Source organism: Artemia franciscana, chromosome 2 (assembly GCF_032884065.1).
Source record: "Artemia franciscana chromosome 2, ASM3288406v1, whole genome shotgun sequence".
Classification (NCBI taxonomy): Eukaryota; Metazoa; Arthropoda; class Branchiopoda; order Anostraca; family Artemiidae; genus Artemia; species Artemia franciscana.
In genome coordinates, this window is record NC_088864.1 from 38,106,928 (window position 1) to 38,127,057 (window position 20,130).

Below are 20,130 nucleotides of genomic sequence, written 5' to 3' on the forward strand. Positions count from 1 at the left end.
TCAGGTCTTGAAAGTTAAATAATCTCTATTTTTCTTAGCAAACATGCTGTTTTGACAGTAAATGTAGAAAATCTAGTATCCATTCCAAAAGTTACTTCTCCTATCCAGCTGAATATGTAGTCATGAAAGATGCGTTTTGAAGCCCGCATTTCTAATTGACAAACTCAAGGGGCTTGGAAATACTCTCTGTTAGTGCCTTTGTCCCGAGACTGGTGAACACCACTGTCCCGAGACTTCAGAAACATTTCTTTTAATTAGCTAGTTTCATTCCTTATCGTGAAAATGTTATTGAACTCGGAGTGTGAGATTGTGCACTTACTCTTCCTTAGCAGAATAGAAAATAATTTTGCTACTTTGTGTTGCAGGTGAAAGCGAAGAAATTGACGAAGAACAGACTTCAACAAAGAGATCTAAAGAGTTTGAAAGAAAAAAAAGTAAAGTGAACCATGATTGTAATGCTGGAAAGCAACCATCTACAACCGAAAATAAAAAAACAAACAAGACTGCAAGTAATTCTAAGACAAAACCAAAGCATGTAGAAGAATTTGATGACTTGGATTTTGATTCCAGTGGAACAGATGAAGAGGAACCTCTCCATACTCTTCCTGACACACTAGAAGTAAGTTCCTTGCATAAATTTTTAGGCGGAAGTTAATCTGTGTGAGACTCTCCCCACTATGTATACAGGTACGTACCCAAATCATGAATTAACCCTTTTACTTCGGATGTCAGTTGGACCATTCCTCCTATTCTAACTCGTGACTGTCTGCCTAGAGGGCTTGGTGATGTGTACATAATTATGTCTGATATGGGGTTGAATGCGAATCCAGTGTAAGCTTCCAAAATATGCTTCCAAATATCCTGCTGTGGGCTTGGTGGTTTCTACATAATTAAGTCTGATTGGGCTTTAAAATGGATCTAATGTAAGCTAAGAAATCGAAAATTCCTTGTAGTTAAATTGATTAGGTTATTTTACTTACTCTTTTTTGCTTAAATTAAGAAATTTTGAGGTTATCCGTTTGTGTAAGCAGATGAACAGCAGCTATATATTGTAGCATTATCTAATTGAATTGATAGTGATGAATGGGAATGAGATTTCCAGAAGTTATTTTTATCCTGGTGGCAAAAAAAAATCGATATGGTACCATTAAGGCTCATTCTCAACTATTTTCTTCAACTTGTTCATATCCATAGACCCCCTCCCCAAGAAAAATTAGTTTGATATTTCTCCCATCATTATGTGGTTTTACCTTGTAAATCTATTGTAAAACTATTCATCAAACGAAAATATATACTCTGCTCGAGTATAGAGTTCAATTCTGAAATATTTCTGGATTTGTGTAACAGGAAAATTAGTTCCTAAAGCAAATGTCCGTTTTTGAAACAAGGCACACGTCAACATAGGTGCCCTCATAAGTAAGACCTTTAGTAACAGGTAATTTTGTAGAGGGGGTTTAAATTCGAAAAATGAAATGTGCATGCCCAAATTATCCTGAAGGGATCATAATGATGATACTGATTTAAGTATCCGTATGCAGAACATGGATTTTTTTTTTATTAATTTTTATAAAGAGTAAACCAAAATAGCAACAAATTTGTATTGCAAGGTGGAACAAAGTTTCTATTCATTTAAGTCAATTTAGGTTTGGATACTGATAGCTATACAATTGATTTTAGTTGCTTTGGTTCAGTAAATATAGATCTAACTAAAATATAATCTATTTCAGTTGGCCTCAGATGATAGTGACTTTGAAGACTTAGAAGACAGTATCCCAGCTCGACCAATTAACACACTCTCTTTAGCTCAGATTGATCAATGGCATGAAGACTTGCAAAATGATAAAACTACCAAAACAGTGAGGCAAGTGATGATTGCTCTCAATTCGGCTTTAGCATCTCTACATAGTGAAGAATCGAAAAAAGAAATTCGAATCGAAGGTTCAAATGCATTCAATGCTATAGTTAGACTCTGTCTTGTTAGAATGTTGCCTTCATTTAAGAGCCTCCTAAAAATAAGCCCGCAAGAAAAAAGAATAGAACCAATGAAAAGTAAAAATTGGGCCAAGGTGAAAACTTCCATTAGACAGTATCTACTTTCTGTTGTTAAGCTACTCAATGGCGTTTATAGCGAACATCTTTTGTCAGTGGTCTTAAAGCATATACACCAAGCAATGCCATTTTTTGCATGCATCGAGAAAACAGTGAAATTTCTATGCAAGAAATTGTTTTCTTTATGGAGCAGTGGTGAAGAGTCTGTAAGAGTGTTGGCTTTTATGTGTCTTCTTAAGCTCTGTACGCTGAATTCACAAGAATACCTTGAGTCAGTAATGAAGGGCATGTACCTATCTTACGTTAAAAACACCAAGTTTACTGCTCCCAAAACACTACCTGGAATCAATTTTATGAGACGATCCTTGGTTGAAATTTTTGCATTGGACGATAGACTTGCCTACAGGTGAGGAACTACTATTCAAGATTTTTCCTAATGTGTTTATATAGCTTACTGTAGAAGCAGAATTTATCCAGGAATCAATTTTAAATTTTTTTAAAGGACCTTGAGACTAGGTTTCTTCGTAAAAAACAAAATACAAAACAAAGAAAAACTTATATATTATATTATAATGTTAAGCTCCTGCTTTAAAATAAACCTTGGTACTTTTAATCTGTCTAATTTGAAAGTTTTGAAAAGATAACAGCATGCCAAAACTAATGCATGGCCTCGTAAAAATAACCTAGACAAATATGCTTTGAACATCTACTAAGAACAGCTTTAAAATACATACATCCTATGTACATACGTGTAATCTTACGATGCTTGCAAATGTTTTTCGTTTTTTAGTAGGGTCTTTCGTAAAATTTAGAAGGGTACACCACTTCTCGAATGTTTGGATTTGCCTACTCACAGGAGAGGGGTGGTGGGTCTTAACTTCTCCTATAAAATGCTTATTGATCTTGCGTATGAAGGCTGAAAAAAACACGCTAAAAGACATGAACGATCAGGATATATGGACTAAAAAGCCCTTTTAGCTGGAATGTCAAAGAAGATCTGTTATATCGAAAAGTCATAATGTTGAATCATTACTTTTGGATTTCCCAGTGTATTTTCCATTTCAGTTTGAAAGGGACAGCCCCCCCTTCCTATGATCAGGTATGCTTATATACTTGTCTTGATTGTTCTTTCTTCCATTTCTCCTTTTTTTCAAGTGAAGCATTTAAGGATTTGAATAGCCCTTAAGATGTAACTTTCCCTGAAATCAGGGAAATCTTGTAAAATTCTGCCATAAAACTGATCTCGTTTTTGTCTTTTCTGGCACCCCTCTCCCGTCCATGTGAAACTTTTGTCAGTGCTTTTAAGGGCAACCGTTAATAAGGCTTAGGAAATTTTTACTAGTAGGGTAAGTCTTCCTTTTGGCCACTGGGCTTCAAGGAGGTCAAAAGTCTTTCTTTTTCAAAAAGTAGAAGACGAACATTTTGATTTTAATATTAATATAAATTATGTATTCCCGCAGATCTTTGATTTAAACTGAATGGCAAACAAGCTGAGGTGCTTACCCTAATTCACAGTGCTTTGAATATAGATATCCATTATCCTTGTTTTAATTTTCAGGCACGGCTTCTTATATATTCGACAGCTTGCAATACATCTGAGAAATGCAATGACGACTAAGAAGAAGGATTCCCTGCAAGTTGTTTACAATTGGCAGTTTGTCCACAGTTTAAATTTATGGGCATCTATAATTGGTATCCTACACGACTCAGTTAATATGAGACAATTGATATATCCACTGGTACAGGTTATAATTGGTACTATTAATTTAATGGCTACAGCTAAATACTATCCCCTCCGATTTCACTGTGCAAAGATTTTGACTCAGCTGAGTTCACAGACGAAAACATTTATTCCAGTCCTGCCGTTTTATGCAGACATACTCCAAAATCACAATTTTAATAGGAAGTTGGAAAATAACACATCTGGAAAGGCAGTTGATCTTAGTTGTATTTTGAAAGTTTCAACTTCGCAACTGAAGGAGGAGAGCTATAGAGATAGTGTTGTTGAACAGATTCAGTGTGGAATCTGTGAGTATGCTTCCATGTGCTCTAACAGTATAACTTTCCCAGAAACGATATTTCCATTAGTTATGCAAATTAAAACCTTTATGAAGAAGTTTAGTAATGGAACGTATAACAAGAAGATGAAGGTGCTGATTGAGAAATTGATGGAAAACTCTAAATTCATTGAAGATAAAAGAAAGACAGTGACGTTTGGAATTGCTGATACTGAGGTAAAATAAAATTCATGTATCTCTTCCAAAAAGTTTCACTTCCGCTAAAAAAAAAGAGCTAATCATTGTAACACCTTAATGTACTGCGGGACGTAAAAATGGAACTGAAAAATAGGTCTTTCATAATGTTTGCCCTTTCAGTGTGTGAGGACGAATTTATTAGGAAACAACACTCTGGGTTCTAATAAAATTAAAAAAAAACTCAGAATTAAATTAATCAGGATGCAACTGCTCACCAGAACTTTTCTCTCTAACCTTTACTTTGCTCTACTTCCTTCCCCGTCCTCTCACCTTTCCAGTGTTTCTATTTAAGAAGAAGATCCTATTATCCAGCGAAGAATTACATTGAATAAAAGAAATCAGAAACAGTTTGATACAATCGTCTTATCAGCCTACATATGGATGTCAAAGCAACCAGTCTTCTTAGAAATGGAAAAGTGAGTATGCCACCTTACTGCTCAAAGGTGAAGAATCGTTTTTGAACGGGTCCGATCATAGCAAAATGGCACAAAAGGGTAAATCGTGGAAATATAATTTTAGACACATTGGTGTCTTACATGTAGCATGCTGACAGCTTAGTATCAACGTGATTTTTATTGGGTCAATCCAAGCAAATCAATATTTCCTTTTTCCTTTTTTTTATTACTTTAGTTGTATTTTTTTTGAAAGTGGGCAATAAAACACATTCATTCATCCATTGGTAACTTAGTTTTTCGTTTATGTATTGATTTGCTCTGGATTTCTGTTAAAGAAGTGTGATTTAAAAGCTGACACCAAAAGCTAACCTTCGTAATGGCAATCTTTGTAAAAACTGTTCAAACTGCTATAAATAGTACGAATAATGTGTAGAGCAGTGGTTCCCAACCTTTTTCGGTCCGCGTACCCCTAGTCAAGGCCCAAAAAGTTTGCGTACCCCTTTCTTGAGAATCGTTGTTTTACTTTTTTCTTAACTAAAATCAGATTTTCAAAAACACGAGATTTATTGTCCAATATGACGGTGCTTAAATGTACGTACAAAATCAATGAGAAACTTGAGGCTGCTTTTTTGCTAAAATATTATCAAATCTTGGCTCGATGTCACTAACGGCAATTATAAGGTCATTTTGTACAATCAGTCTGTTTCTGTGTTTGGTTTTGATCAATGACATTGCCGAAAATGACACTTCACAAAGGTAAGTGGATCCGAATGGTAACAAAGCAGACATGGCGATTTCACTTAGTTCCTTGTATTCTCCTTTCACCTCCAGCCAAAACTGGGAAACAGTTACATTTTGGAATTTCAGTTCTAAGGCGCGATCACTGGCAAGCTCGATCAGATTCTCTGTAAGCTTGTCACTAAGACCGGAGCTTGAGGTCACGTCTTCAACAAATGGATTTTGGATCCAATCCTGCGTTATATCTTGGTTCATAATCGATGGGAAATATGACACAAGTTCATCTCGCAACTTTGTCAGATGCTCCCGAATACAATCACAGATTGTGTTGAGGTTATCAATTTCACTATCGTCCGCAAACTTGTCAAGGGTCGGGAAGACACTAACGCTGTTTCTTTGAACCTTTTTAAGCCAGAACTCCAATTTCTTGATGAAAGCACACATCTTCGAATTCAGGGAGAGTTCGTCCGTCCGGAAACCTTGCATTGACAGATTCAAGTCATTCAGTTTGTCGAAAATATCCGCAAGATAGGCCAGCCTGCAGACCCAGTCCTGGTTTTCAAAAAGTGAACTGAATGCAGATTTTTGCTCCAGAAGAAACATATGAACTTCTTGTCGAAGCTCGAAAAGTCTGTTTAAAATCTTCCCACGAGACAACCAGCGAACTTCTGTGTGCAGAAGTAAATGTTGATGTTCTGAACCCATCTCTTGGCACAGCAACTTGAACATTCTTGAGTTCAGTGGTCGGGCTTTGATGAAGTTGATCACTTTTACAGCCTCGTTGAGGGTCTCGTGCAGATGTGCGTTCATCCTTTTCGATGCAAGAGCTTGCCTGTGAATGATGCAGTGCAACCACTTCGCCTTTGGATTTTTCTTCCTTATCCAGGCCATGAGCCCATTATTCTTCCCTGTTAGGGCGGCAGCTCCATCACTGCAAACTGATAGACACCAGTCCCACAAGATGCCCCCTTCTGCGAAGAATTTGTCAATCACCTTGAATAGTTCTTCTCCTGTTGTTCTTGACTGTAGGTTTTGACAAAACAGAATATTTTCTCTTATGTCAGAACAATCTTGATATCGAACAAAGACGATCACCTGGGCTTCACCTGACACATCCGTGCTTTCGTCAAGCTGTAACGCAAACATCTTCGTCAACTTTATTTGCTCAATAACCTGCATGACAATATCGCTTGCAATGTCTTCTATCCTTCTTGAAATGGTATTGTTCGACACAGGTATAGACTGAAGGGCAGTAGCAGTTTTCGTGTCAAACATTATTTCACTGACTTTCACTAGTGCTGGTAATATCAGACATTCGGCGATGGTGTGCGGTTTTTTCTGTTTCGCAACTAAATATGAAACAGCATACGAAGCCCGTAGAGCCTTTGAAGAAACTGATGCCACTTTTGCAATTTCCAAACAGTTACTAGCGAATGCTTCTTGTTTACGCTTGAAAAACTCTATGGGCTTACCGACATGAGAAGGGTGCACAGTACTGAGATGCCGGTTCATATGCGCAGGTTTCATGGAACTGTTGGCCAAGACTTGACCACAAAGAACGCACTGTGCATTCACTGGATCAGACTTTGTCGCACTAAATCCGAGCCCTAGGTATTCTGACAAATATCGACGCACTTTGACCGATGATTCGTCATATTTCTTCTTCTTAGGTGCAGGTTCAGAGTTTTGGGTACCATCATTCGGCTTCTCGTTATTCCTGATCAGGAATCTATCCATCTTTGTTTGCAACCACAATTCACGAACTTCGTGTTTCAACAGATGACAAGATACTGAACCCACTGAGTTTAAATCGAGACCTTACGGCTATGGAGAAAAATTAGCGGGTTACTGAAAGCGAAAGTTTTGAAAATGAGTCTGAAATTACATACAATGGGTTATGTTATCTGATTTTGAGGGAAATGTTGGAACTGAGTCAGAAACAAGTTTTAAAGATGTAGACTAAATTAATTTTGGGACCTTCGCGTACCCCCTGGGGTACGCGTACCACCGGTTGGGAACCACTGGTGTAGAGCATATAGGTTTATGAATTATAGCTATCTCGAACAGGGTGTGAAGGAAAACGAAGGAGAAAAACAGACAACAAAAGCGTCTTAGTATGTTGGCCTACTAGCCATTCTCTTGATCTCTGTTCTGCATGTGCAGCTGAAACGCTGCCAGAAGGAATTGACATTTTTAAACGTGATGCAGTAGTATATATGGCAAACAGTCTAAAGAGGCAGGATGAGCCACAAAGTATATCAGGATTTTGTCAGGGGGAGACCGAAAATTGCTGCAGTCTGTAAGTGCATGATGGCTATCCCAGAAGCAAGTCCTGGGGCATCGGAACCGTCTCTTATTCTTCTCGAAGCACTGAGAATCTGACTTACCTGAGATCAAGGAGCAAAAAAAAGGTTCGTTATTGCCTTTATGCGTGACCCCTTCGTGAGATTTGCTTTGTACTTTCTATTGTTGGTGCTACACAAGGTTAATATAGTGAACAAAGAATTTCAGCCAATTGAAAGAATTATCCACAGGCTTTGGAGAGTTTGCGGCGGATTTACCTGCCTCTTCTCAATTCCATTGTAATTTACTCAGGCGAAACAAAATTTAATTGATTCAAAAACTGCAGAAAAGCAACCATGATATTTGGGAAAGGTATAAAATAAGGGATCTAAAAGTGCAACCTTTTTTATTCCTTAAGCATGTTTCCTTCACAAGTGGTCCACTACTAAATATTTACCGAGTCGAAACTGCAGGAACCTGTTTCAACAAAGAACTTAAGGGGTATCACGAGATTCAATTTAGGAAGGAATGTATTATGGGTGCTACATCTGGGACATCAGTATTGACATTCCTTTTATTTTATTAATATGTCTCCTTCTGGAATGCCAAACCACTGAATATTTACAAATCAATGCAACCAAAGTGGGATGGAAAATGTTTATACTGCAGTCAAATAACACAAATTGTGCTGTTTGCTGTAATCCTTCACTCTAGAAAAAAAGACCATACACTACAGCTATATAAAACACGAAGAAAATAAAGTAACATTTTGTAGGGATTTAGAGTTTTCGATAGATTATCAGTTATTTAAACAGTATTTCCAACTCACTAAGTTTCCTAAATGAGAAACTTATGCAGGAATTTGCGTTGAATTTGAATCTGTTGAAACGGCTGAAAATGGATAGCCTTTATATAAGCTATGGAGATGCATTGTTAGAATTGTATAAATTACTAGTTGTTTCAGCGAATAGTAACCCCACTCATTGCATACATGCCTAGATAAACTTTTATATTTTGTTATCAAATTTAACTTAACCAAAACTAGTTATTTTTAAAATGGAAGCAAAGAGTTGCGTTCAAAAGTAAAGCGAACATAAATTATCTGTGATATATGAATATATGAGAGGAGTTGGTGCCAACCTCCCCACTCGACGTAATAGAATCTGGGCAATGCCTTATTGAGATATATTTGGTATCGATTATATGTTAGAGATTAAGTTTAAAGAGTTGTTGGGAGAGGACGTCACTTTTTGGATGATTTCTGCATGTTATCAGTTTAGTCATTGCTTTTTGCTTTCATTTGAAAATGCTTGACTGATTTTTTTTTTTTTTTTTTTTTTTTTTTTTTTTTTTTTTTTTTTTTTTTTTTTTTTTTTTTTTTTTTTTTTTGTTGAATATGGTACTATGCTTTAAGTTTTCATGAATGTTCATGACAAATTTCGTCAGGACTCAATTAGTCCTCTTTTGTTCCCAAGTGCGGTTCGTGCTAATAGCATTAGTAAATTGCATAATTTAAACTTAATAAAGTTATCATTATTTGAATAATCACTTATAGGTATAGCTATTAGTGCAGTTTTCAAACTTCTATTTTTTTTAGAGTCTCAATTACTATCAGCATAGGTCATTTTTTACTAAGAGTTTGGCATCACAGAATGTTTGATTAAGTACTTAGTTAAGTTTGATTAGTTAAAAAAAATATGTGTTTTATTCCTATGTTCCCTGTTTGATTCATGATTTTTACACGTATATCCCGATCACATAGTTGCACGCAGCTGAAGGTTTTAATGTTATTGTATTTTAATCTTATATTTTCACCATCTTGTTTGGGGGTAAATAGTAGATAAAATACCATTGGTCTTTTGTAAGTTTAAAAGTTTATTAATTAGTATCTGATAATGCATCACATCTGCCCTGGTGCTAATCTTTAATTAAACATTTTACTCTTAAGATCTCAGCCGGAGTTAGATATTTCCTTGGGGAGGGTGGGCAATACTGTAAATATTACAATTTTTGCCCAAAAACATTACAATTTAAGCTTGTTTTGCCGCCTCCTCTACCCCTTTTCCTGGCTCTTGTAATAAAATTCTTCTTAATGAGGATATTTGGATCTTTTCCCCCCTTCTAATGAAAATTAGGAGAAGAAGATGCATAAATAAGTTGGAATTCTAAATGTTTGTGCTTAAAGCGTGGGATTTTGGATGTCATTGTCTTTCCTCTCCTAAAGAATTAGATATTATATACTAATGGTTAAGATATATTTCTACTTTAGTCAATCCAAGCCTGGGAGACGCAACTGCGTCTTAATGGCACGCCGTTTATGAAATTCTACACAGCTTGGCGCAAAGAGCACGACAGGGAGGAAATTAGGAAAGCCAACAAGCCAGAAGAGGTTAATTTTGACCAAATACCTACGTTGAAGAAAAGAGTAAGGAAAGATATAGAAGATGAAAATAAGGAGTTTGAGGGTTTGTTTCCTTCAGGAGACGAAGAAAGTGATGATGATGAAGAAAGGTAAGTGATGGGCTTCAGTTTACCTGTTAAACATTTTTTATGTGTGTAAAGACGCGTCCATCCGAAGGTGATTGTCAAGGTCCGACGAGACAACTGTATATAGTAAAAATTAAGATGAGAAACAAAATAAAAAGAGTCGATCAGTTTTATAGTTGAAAAAAAATGCTGTAAAAAAGGAACGGGCTACCGTCTTTAGTAAAGGCTAGTACAAACATATGTTTGAAAGAGATTTTACCGTTGCGTAGTTGTCAAGTGAAAATATTGAACAAAACCTATCATAGGACCCCATAAAAGAGAATATTTCAACTAATGAATATAGAAATAAATTATAAGTAAAAGAAAATTATGACAAAATAAAGCGAATAAATGACAACGTGCTATCAAAAGGTCCTCCCAAAACCCATTTCACTAGTTTATATGAGTTTTGGCTTGTTGTATCTTTTGCTAGGCTCAGTTTGTTTTCAGCTTTTAGTAAATTCTGGGAGGTAAAAGCCAAGAATGAGACCGATTAATCGTGTAAGTGGAAGATATAGCTACTCAGTTATCGCAAATATTGGATTTGAAAGGAAATGTTAACTTGGGAACAGCGATATAAACTTAATTGACTGGATGGTAAGGTAACCAGGCTGGGAGCAGACTTAGATTCTAAAGTTGTAAAATAAATTAATTTGTGTATTTTAAAGACTGCCTTTTTGAGTCCATCTTTATGTCAGTGACACAAATAGTGGGCTACTATTTTCATTTGCCTTAGCTCAGTGCATGCTGTTCATCACTTGAAGTCTTTTGAAGTGTGATGGTGTACATGGTGTAGTTGAAGTATAATTCAAAGATATAGTTAAAAAGAATTCAGTGATATCCAAGGCTACACTCTAGTGCTGTCTTTTTTGCTACCCGGCTTCCCTGTAGCTCCTAGGGTAAGAGCCTTAAATAATTAAAGACGTTGAGACGCAAAGATAGAACTTGAAGAGCTATTGGGTTTTGGGAATCTGATAGGGTATGTCAGAATTTGTTTTTCTCAAACTTCAAACTTGAAGTTCCTCTCTGTTTAGAAAGCAAAATATTGTGCATCTTTAGTGCCCGCAGCCATTCACCGTCTTCCGAAGAAGAAAACATTCTTTCAACAAGAAACTTCACGTTGAGGCACCAGTTTTCCAAAAACGTAGTTTTTGGATGTAAGCTTATTTCTGTTTGTGTTGCGAAATTAGCGCAATAATGATTTATTATTAACCCTTTCCATTGAACAAATTGGATTTATTTTGTCCAGTTTATGAGCGGGAACTCCTCTGCGCCTGAACAAAGTATAACAGGATTGACCGACGAAAGCGAGAAGGTATGATCAAAACGAAAATTTATCCTCAAACATTTGCAGTTTATAGGAAATGCGACAGGGAAAGAAAAATTTTAAAAACAGCTATTGGAACAAATGATATTTTGCCTTTTACTCCATTTCTATAAATTATTGAAACGTCGCTTTAAAAATAAAATGATTGATCCCCATTTAGTGGGCTCTAGGCATTTATCTCCCCCCATAAAATACCCCCACCCGGGAAATACCTCCACCCCCGGGAAATACCTACACCCATTGGAAAATAAGTTTTCCAAATTTAAGATTTTTATTTGAGTTTTTTTTAGTTTCGCTGAGAAGTGTTATGGAAAAGGAAAAAGAGAAATTTACAAGCCATAAGGATCTTAAAAACTTGGGAAAAAACGCAAATCTATTTTTTGTTTAAAAGACTTCCATATGAAATTCTGTAATTTATGGCAATAGCGGGCGTCTAATTAAAAAAAAATAGAGGCAAAAAATCATCAAAATTAAGCTAAAACCATATGGCACCAAAAGGTTTAAGAAGGTTTAGGTTTCCTTTTAAAGGATATTTGGCTGTGGGAACCGACAAATTCGTGCTGTTTATTTTTTTATGGACGAAAGTGTTGTCAAATTCTACAAGTTTGTTTTTCTTATCTTCTAAGTGTAAAACTACCACAAATCACTAATAAATAAATGTGACCCAAAACGAATAACCTACAAAAGATAACCTAGTCAAACTCAAAATGAACAAAAATTAGAAGGAGTAGGGATGACAACCCCTCCATTTTCTCAAGACAGAACATAATTTGCACTTTGCTATAAAAAAAAAAAAAAAAAAAAAAAAAAAAAAAATAATAATAACTGTGTATTGTTAGTTTAATATACATATTCTGATGTTTATTCCTCTTAGTCTTAATACTTCCTTATTTATTAAAGTCAAAATACTGAAAACATCTAAAATATGTTGTGTTTTGAGTGCAAATTATGTTCTAGTGTTGAGAAGGCGTGGGGTTTGTCAGTCCTACTCATCTTAATTTTTCTCGTTTTGAGTTTGACTCGGCTATTTATTTTAATTTCTGTTTGTTTTGGGTTTCATTTATTTATTGATGGTGACTTGTGGTAGTTTTATGCTTGGAAAATTATTTGAATTTATTTCTACTCATTTATGGCTCAATGGAGCTCTTCAATATTCTTTAACAAACTTGTTTTATAGAAAGATTTTCTTTTTAATTAATTTTCTATTTGACCCCATTGTTTCTTGTTTTGTTTTTTTTTTACCTTGAAGATTATTTGACTTTATTTCTGCTCATTTTTGGTTGAATGAAGCTCGTTACTTTTTTCTAAAAAACTTTTTCAGCATGTTTCCTATTAAAAAATACTGTCTCTAAGAAATTAAAAAAAAGACAAGTTTTTCAACTGTAAGTTAAGAGCAACATCAAAACTTAAAACGAACAGAAATTATTGCGTATACGAAAGGAGTTGCCTCCTCCTCAGCACCGCACTCCAATCTTAAAGAATTTGGATAAAAAGTTAAAACTTTAGCGTAAAGAGCAAAGTCTTGATGAGGGGGCAACCCCTTTCATATACATAATAATTTCTGTTTGTTTGTTTTGGTGTTGCTCCCTACTTTTGGTTGAAAAAATTGTTGTTTTTTTTTTACTTTAATTTCTTATCCTTTTTAATTAAAACCAGGAAATCTGGCCCTGCATCTATGAAACATTCCTTCCCCCTACAGAACTTTTCCCCCTACTTTTTTTTTGGGGGGGGGGGGGGTACAAAAGAAACTTTGAAAAACGTATCAATTGATGATAACTCCCTTATGATTTCTGGAAGTATTTCTGGTCTACGCTATTATTATAAAAGTAAAGAGTAACATTAAACCCCGAAATGAGCAGAATTTTGTTCCGTATAGGAGGAGGACTGCCCTTTCCTCATCCATACCTCCACCTCATGGTCGCAGAAATTTCCGAGTGGTCTGATTAGAACAGAAATTGAGATTTCTAGTCTTTTTTTGAAGGTCCAAAGGGATTGGACCTTAAAAAAGACCAGACGCGTAGGGGTGGTATTTTCCGGGAGGATATTTTCCATGGGTGGGGATAAACGCCGGCCACCCCATTTAATGATACAGAGAAAGATAACTACCAATATTTCGAAAAAAAATTATGAATTTGCAATAATGTGGGCAGTGAAAAATATAAATAATTTCTGAGACCACACTGGCTAATAATGACAAAACACAAAATCGCAAAGAAAAGAAGAACGAGGGTAATAAACAGCCAGTGAAAAAATTTAAAGTTTACAAATATTTCGGCCAAGAACTCCGCTTGACTGTCCTCAGTGCAGAATAAACTGATAAAAATATTCAAAAAAACCAAACCTTTAAACAAAACACAAAACTAAAATATGATGACCCTTTCTCCGTAACGGTGAAAGGGTAACTTTTACTGGGGAACTTACTGAGAAGGGGTCATCATATTTTAGTTTAGTGTTTTGTTTTAAGGTTTGTTTTTTTTTGTAGTTTTATCAGTTTATTCTGCACTGAGGACGGTCAAGCGAAGGTCTTGACCGAAATATTTGCATATTTTTCAATTTTTTCACTGGCTGTTTATTGTCCTCGTTCTTCTTTTCTTCACGATTTTGTGTTTTGCAGTGAGAAACGAATAATAATAATCAATTCAACGGAAACTACTTAAGTGGTGTGGTACACTGCTTTACTTCCCTTATTAGAACAAGTTTTTTTTGTCATTCCTAGTTCCATTTTTTTTTTTTTTTTTCAAAAATTCTACGTGATCAGCACAGTAGAACTAATTTCCATAATAAATTGAAGAGGGTGATTGACCGCCTGATCAACTCAGACCTGATATCAGAAATAAAGAATAATTGTGTGTTCCCAGTTTATTCGATGTTCGTTTATTTTAGAATTGGAAAAGCCTGGAAGTGCTCTGACTAGGCAAGTCACTTCTGAGGAAAACATCTATTTCAGCAAAGTAGACATTTTGAAATTATATAAAGTGGAAAAGATTTATATTAAATCTTCTCCTTAGCCCGTCAAAGGCGTTTGAGGTTTTTTTTTTTTTTTTTTTTTTTTTTTTTTTTTTTTTTTTTTTTTTTTTTTTTTTTTACAAAACCTTGCGTGTCAGTATGGTTGTCAGTAACCAAGCGTTTTTTAGTTTTTCCTTTTTTTAGTATTTTCACATGTTTTCCAGGTTTATGCTTAAGGAGGAACGCGGTAAAGGTGTAAAAAGACCAATTGAAAAGGAAGATAAGCCAGTCAAAGAGCCAAAAAAGGTGAAAGGAGGTGACAGAAACGAAAAGCAGCCAAAGAAAGCTCCACTGCTTGAAGATCTGGATGCTGCTGATGAGGTTGAAGACCTGCATCTCTCTGATCTTGAATCTGAAGAGGAGGTGACAGGCTTCGATACTTCTTATCATAGAACTTCTGATAACGGTGATAGTGATGAATAAATTGCTATTTCGTTTGAGGAAATCTGATTTAATGAAAGCTAGCTATTACAATTTAGCCCATTCTAAGTTAGATTGCAAATAGTTTTTTTTTTATTATTGAGAGATAATTTCTATTTTCCGTTGTCAGCTATTTTTGCTTGTCTGCACTTTAAATTTATCCCTTGATCGCGGTCAGAGTCAACGCAGTAGCGTTGATTTTATGAAAAGCGAAGTATGTATTTACTCCCTGCATTTTTCTGCATCGAATGTATTTTTCCCTGCCATTTCAATTGGAGGCGGGGGTCATTCGACCGGAAATTGCAATTCTGATGTCCTCTTTAAGGGGGTGAAAGTGATTGAAGGACTACCAGCCTCCCTCCTGTACCTTTGTTTGTCCCCTGGTACCCCGTAACCCCCACTGTACTCGATCCTCATTATTAGGTAGCCATTTTATTCAGAACTGTTGGAAGATCTAATGCGCATGTCCCCAGGGTCAACAGGAATCTTGCAGGCCAGGGAGCAATGGTCGTAGATTTTGTTAATAACACATTATTCACAGATAAGTTTTAGTAGATAAGATGAACATGTTTGATCTTGGCTCATCGATGGGCAGCGGATGTAAATCCTAGGGATTGTTCCCTATGCACTAATTTTCTAGACTTTCCCAAGTGTATGCTCCTAAAACGACCCGGGCACGTGGAAACACTAAAAGACATCATTCCGGGGGAGGCCAATAAAACTTTTAATGTTTTTTTGGATTGTAGAGAAGAGCGGGGTGTCAATAAAAATTGTTTCTCCCGAGATGCTAATTATTTTTCCCTTTGCCTTAGACCGAGAGTTTCCGTGAATTTTTTATGGCACTTGGCATTTATTAGTGACATATAGCGATCGCAAATTCTGTCGGTCTGTCTGTCTGTCGGTCCCGGTTTTGCTAGTTTAGACACTTCAAGATAAGCTAGTACGATGAAATTTGGCAGGCGTATCAGGGACCAGACTAGATTAAATTGAAAAATAGTCGTTTCCCCAATTCGACCATCTGGGGGGAAGTGGGGGGGGCGGTTAATTTGGAAAAATTGAGGTATTTTTAACTTATGAATGGGTGATCGGACCTTAATGAAATTTGATATTTGGAAGGATATCGTATCTCAGAGCTCGTATTTTAAATCCTGACCAGATCTGGTGACATTGGGGGGAGTTATAGGGGGAAACCTAAAATCTTGGAAAACGCTTAGAGTGGAGGGATCGGGCTGAAACTTGGGGGGGAAAATAAGCACAAGTCCTAGATACTTGATTGACGTAACCAGAACGGATCCACTCTCTTTCGGGGAGTTTGGGAGAGGGTTAATTCTGAAAAATTAGAAAAATGAGGTATTTTTAACTTATGAAGGAGTGATCGAATCTTAATAAAATTTCATATTTAGAAGGATCTCGTATATCAGATCTCTTATTTTAAATTCTGACCGGATCCAGTGTCATTGGGAGGAGTTGGGGGGGTAGGAAATATTGGGAAACGCTTAGAGTGGAGAGATCAGGATGAAGCTTGGTGGGAAGAATAAGCACAAGTCCTAGATACGTGATTGACATAACCGGACTAAATCCGCTCTCTTTGGGGGAGTTGGAGGGGGTGTTGATTCGGAAAAATTAAAAAAATTGAGGTATTTTTAACTTAAGAACGGGTGACCGGATCTTGATGAAATTTGATATTTAGAAGGGACTCATGTCTCAGAGCATATATTTTAAATCCCGACCAGATCTAGTGACATTGGGGGGAGTTGGAGGGGGAAACCGCAAATGTTAGAAAACGCTTAGAGTGGAGAGATCGGGAGAAACTTGGTGGGCAGAATAAGCAAACGTCGTAGATACGTGATTGACGTAACCGGACAGGATCTGCTCTCTTTGGAGGAGTTAGGGGGAGTCTAGTGCTTCGGCGAGTTTGGCGTTTCTGGACGTGCTAGGATGATGAAAATTGGTAGGCGTTTCAGGGACCTGCACAAATTGACTTGATTAAGTCGTTTTCCCCGATTCGACCATCTGGGGGGCTGAAGGGAGAAGAAAATTTAGAAAAAATGAGGTATTTTTAACTTACGAGTGGGTGATCGGATCTTAATGAATTTTGATATTTAGAAGGGCCTCGTGTCTCAGAGCTCTTATTTTAAATCCCGACCGGCATTAAGCCTGTGATTTTCCTTTTAAATTAATCTATTGATTCTTAGAATTTTGCTAGAGCTCATGCCTTATGAGCTCTTGGCTCTTCCAACCTCGTCACAAGTGCCATATGAGCTCTTAGCTCTTGTTTCTTTTTCATGGTGAAATAGCGAGGTAATGAATTATAGACAGTATCCGCCCCCTTATTATCAAAATAGGGTATCTGCAATATCTGAAGAATGGTTTGGAGATCAAGTTCAGACCTTGGGGACTGCTAGGGGACAAGTAGACTCTGAATTTTGGGCTACGGGGGGGGGGGGCAAGTGTGTTTTGTCTCTAATTCATCTAAAAGTTTTGTCGTATTACCTACTGTGGAACTTTTGAAGTTTAGGTAAATCAATACTATATATACTCAGGTTATCGATATACCGTATCTGCAACGTCTTGATCTGCGTTCCCAGTGAGTTAATACTTAAATAAAAAGTTCATATTTTTGGTCTAGGATCATCAATAGTTCATATCTAATAACAAGTTCACATTTTGCCTCTTGGCAACCCAAAAGTATACGCAAAAACTGTTGTTTGTTTTGTTGTTGTTTTTTTTTGCCCATGTTGAACAGAGCAGCTTATAAGTCTTCCTTGGGTTATGAAGGCATCAAAAATAAAATTCTAATTGCTAACTTTATGACTAAAAGCGCAAGATATTAGCCATAGTAGTATAAGCTCCTATAGAACTGATTGACGGAGAACGTAGTGACTCAGATGTTTTTTACATACAGTAACTATAAAAAATAGACAAGATCCGAGGCATAAATACTTTGTTTTATTTTATCAGGGGACTTTAATGCCCAGATTGGCACAAATGGGGCTATATGCCATCCTAGCTTAGGTAAATTTGGTGTAAGGAAGGAAAGTAGCGAAGGAACTGCGACTACTACAATTTCCAAGCGTCAAAACCTATGCGGTATCTGGTCATAAAATAGTCCATATCATAACATGATACTTACATGGCAGCCCATCTTACTGAATATGCTATTGTAAATGGAAGACTGATAGCATCAATACGGGACACTAGGGGATATATAAGTGATGTTGTTGAGTCAAAACTAAAGACTACATTTAGCAGTGTCGAGAGTTAATTTCAAGCGGAAGCTGAGTAAGCGTAACTACCTCCTAAATAGCCATGACATGATAGACTCCAGGATGAGGATTTGAGTGGAACTTTCCAAGAACAGTTGGATATGAGACTTTGCTGTTTTTTGTTTTGTTTTTTTTTTGCAGAAAAAAAATTAGCGGGAGGCCTGTTTGGAGGACCGACTTAAGGCTCAGGGAGTGTTAAGGTGGAGGGCTAGGGAATTCAAATTTTATGTTTAGGAGAGGGAGGAATGAGAGGGTAAAGAAATTGTTTATCTTTAAAATATTGGTAAGCCAGGGGGATAAAAGCTTTCCTTTGTCCCAACAGGCCAGGACGAGTTACTGGACTGGGCTTCGAAGGTTTTTGATCATCCCAAGCCAAATGTGAAGATTTGTGATGCTCTAAAAAGGCACCATAGATTTCGTGTCCCCGAGCAGCGCGGGAATTACATCCATGTCCCTGAGCAAACTAGACCCCAAGGCAGAAAAAAGAACAAATTAATTTTGGCTGTACCGATTTAAGTTGCCGAACATTTGGTAAATTTTTGGTTTGCTCGATTAATTCACAAAGTAAAAGATAAACATACCAGTCAATATGCCTTCTAACGATCAAATATACTAATCGAACCCTCACAAAGAAGTCCGGGCCCACTTATCAGGCACAGGTAAACCCTAGGCTATATACAAAACTTTGTGAAATTCTTTTTCGAAATTAGCTTTATAAATAAACTATTGGTGAGAAATAATCCCCCCAAAAATGCAAAAACCAACAAAACCAGAACTCTTTCCATATAGCCTAGGGCAGGCTGGCCCATTAGGGAAAAGGGAACTTACAAGAGCTGCGATTAATATATTAATTCGATGTGCATAAAAAGGCACATAGAAGGGTATAAAATCTTTCAGCTAGTGAATTAAACGAGAAAATGATAAATCTACTATTTTTTCGTCTTTGATAGGCCTGAAACCCAATGAAACCTGACCTAAGAAGGGAAAATGACTTTTAAAAAATGAATTACATCCCTATGGAATCCCAACATGGGCAAATTTTTTTTTTTCTCTGGTCGGCTTCAATCTTTCAGGACATGTAGACCGGATCAGGAAAATCCTATTGAGCACAAGCAATGTGAAATGAACGATTCGATCATGTCGATTAAAAATGACAAAAAAAAACGAAATTTTCTTCCTTTTTTTGCGCAGACTCCTCTGAAACTTACAGGGCTAAGGAAACATCAACGAGCGCCCACAAAAACGCAAAAAAAAAATAATCTAACTATTGATTCGTGACATCTATTTTTTTAAGAAGAAAAAAAAAACGGTATATTAACAGATCCCTTGAATAAAATAGAGACTATGATGCGTGTATTCAAAGGTAAATATGCATTTTATTTACCCCTGTAGCATAAGAGGCCAGTCCTAAATTAAAACTTAATTAGTTAAACCCAAATCTCTTTATTCCTGGTAATTAATAAATCTTCGAATCAAAAATGTTTTGCAAAATTTGTAATTAATTACAGTGAATTAATAAGACTGGTTTAAATCCAGCCTATTAGGTAGGAATTCAGAAAGTATTACAAAATCATCAAGTCCTTCTTCTGAAACATCGCACCTAACACTATGATTGTTAAGCACTTTCTCTAGTTGATTTGTACCATATCCGGAAAATGTTTTCGCTAGAGAGAAGCCAGAAATTTAATATAACAAAATGAAACGAAACAGTGCTTGTAGAGATATAGTATCTCCAACAAAAACTACTGGTATAGATATAACGTAAGGGGTACTATGGTTGCCTTGAGTGATTTAAACCTTAGTGGATGTAAACACCCGATGCAGTGCTTACAACTGACCTAAAGGTTAGACGTTTCAAGATCGAA

General features: G+C 36.4%; 1 protein-coding gene across 6 annotated transcripts in view; it reads left to right on the forward strand.

The window, feature by feature from the left end:
• The window catches only part of LOC136041231 (nucleolar complex protein 2-like), a 43,603-nt gene extending 28,579 nt beyond the window's left edge, over positions 1-15,024 (forward strand). For all 6 annotated transcript variants that reach the window (XM_065725865.1, XM_065725840.1, XM_065725850.1 and 3 more), the window contains 5 exons: positions 366-619; positions 1,728-2,455; positions 3,608-4,283; positions 9,990-10,231; positions 14,744-15,024. In XM_065725865.1, the coding sequence (XP_065581937.1) occupies positions 366-619; positions 1,728-2,455; positions 3,608-4,283; positions 9,990-10,231; positions 14,744-15,002 (2,159 nt within the window). In that variant the 3' untranslated portion in view covers positions 15,003-15,024. The remainder of the gene's footprint in view (positions 1-365; positions 620-1,727; positions 2,456-3,607; positions 4,284-9,989; positions 10,232-14,743) is intronic.
• The last annotated feature ends 5,106 nt before the right edge of the window (positions 15,025-20,130 follow it).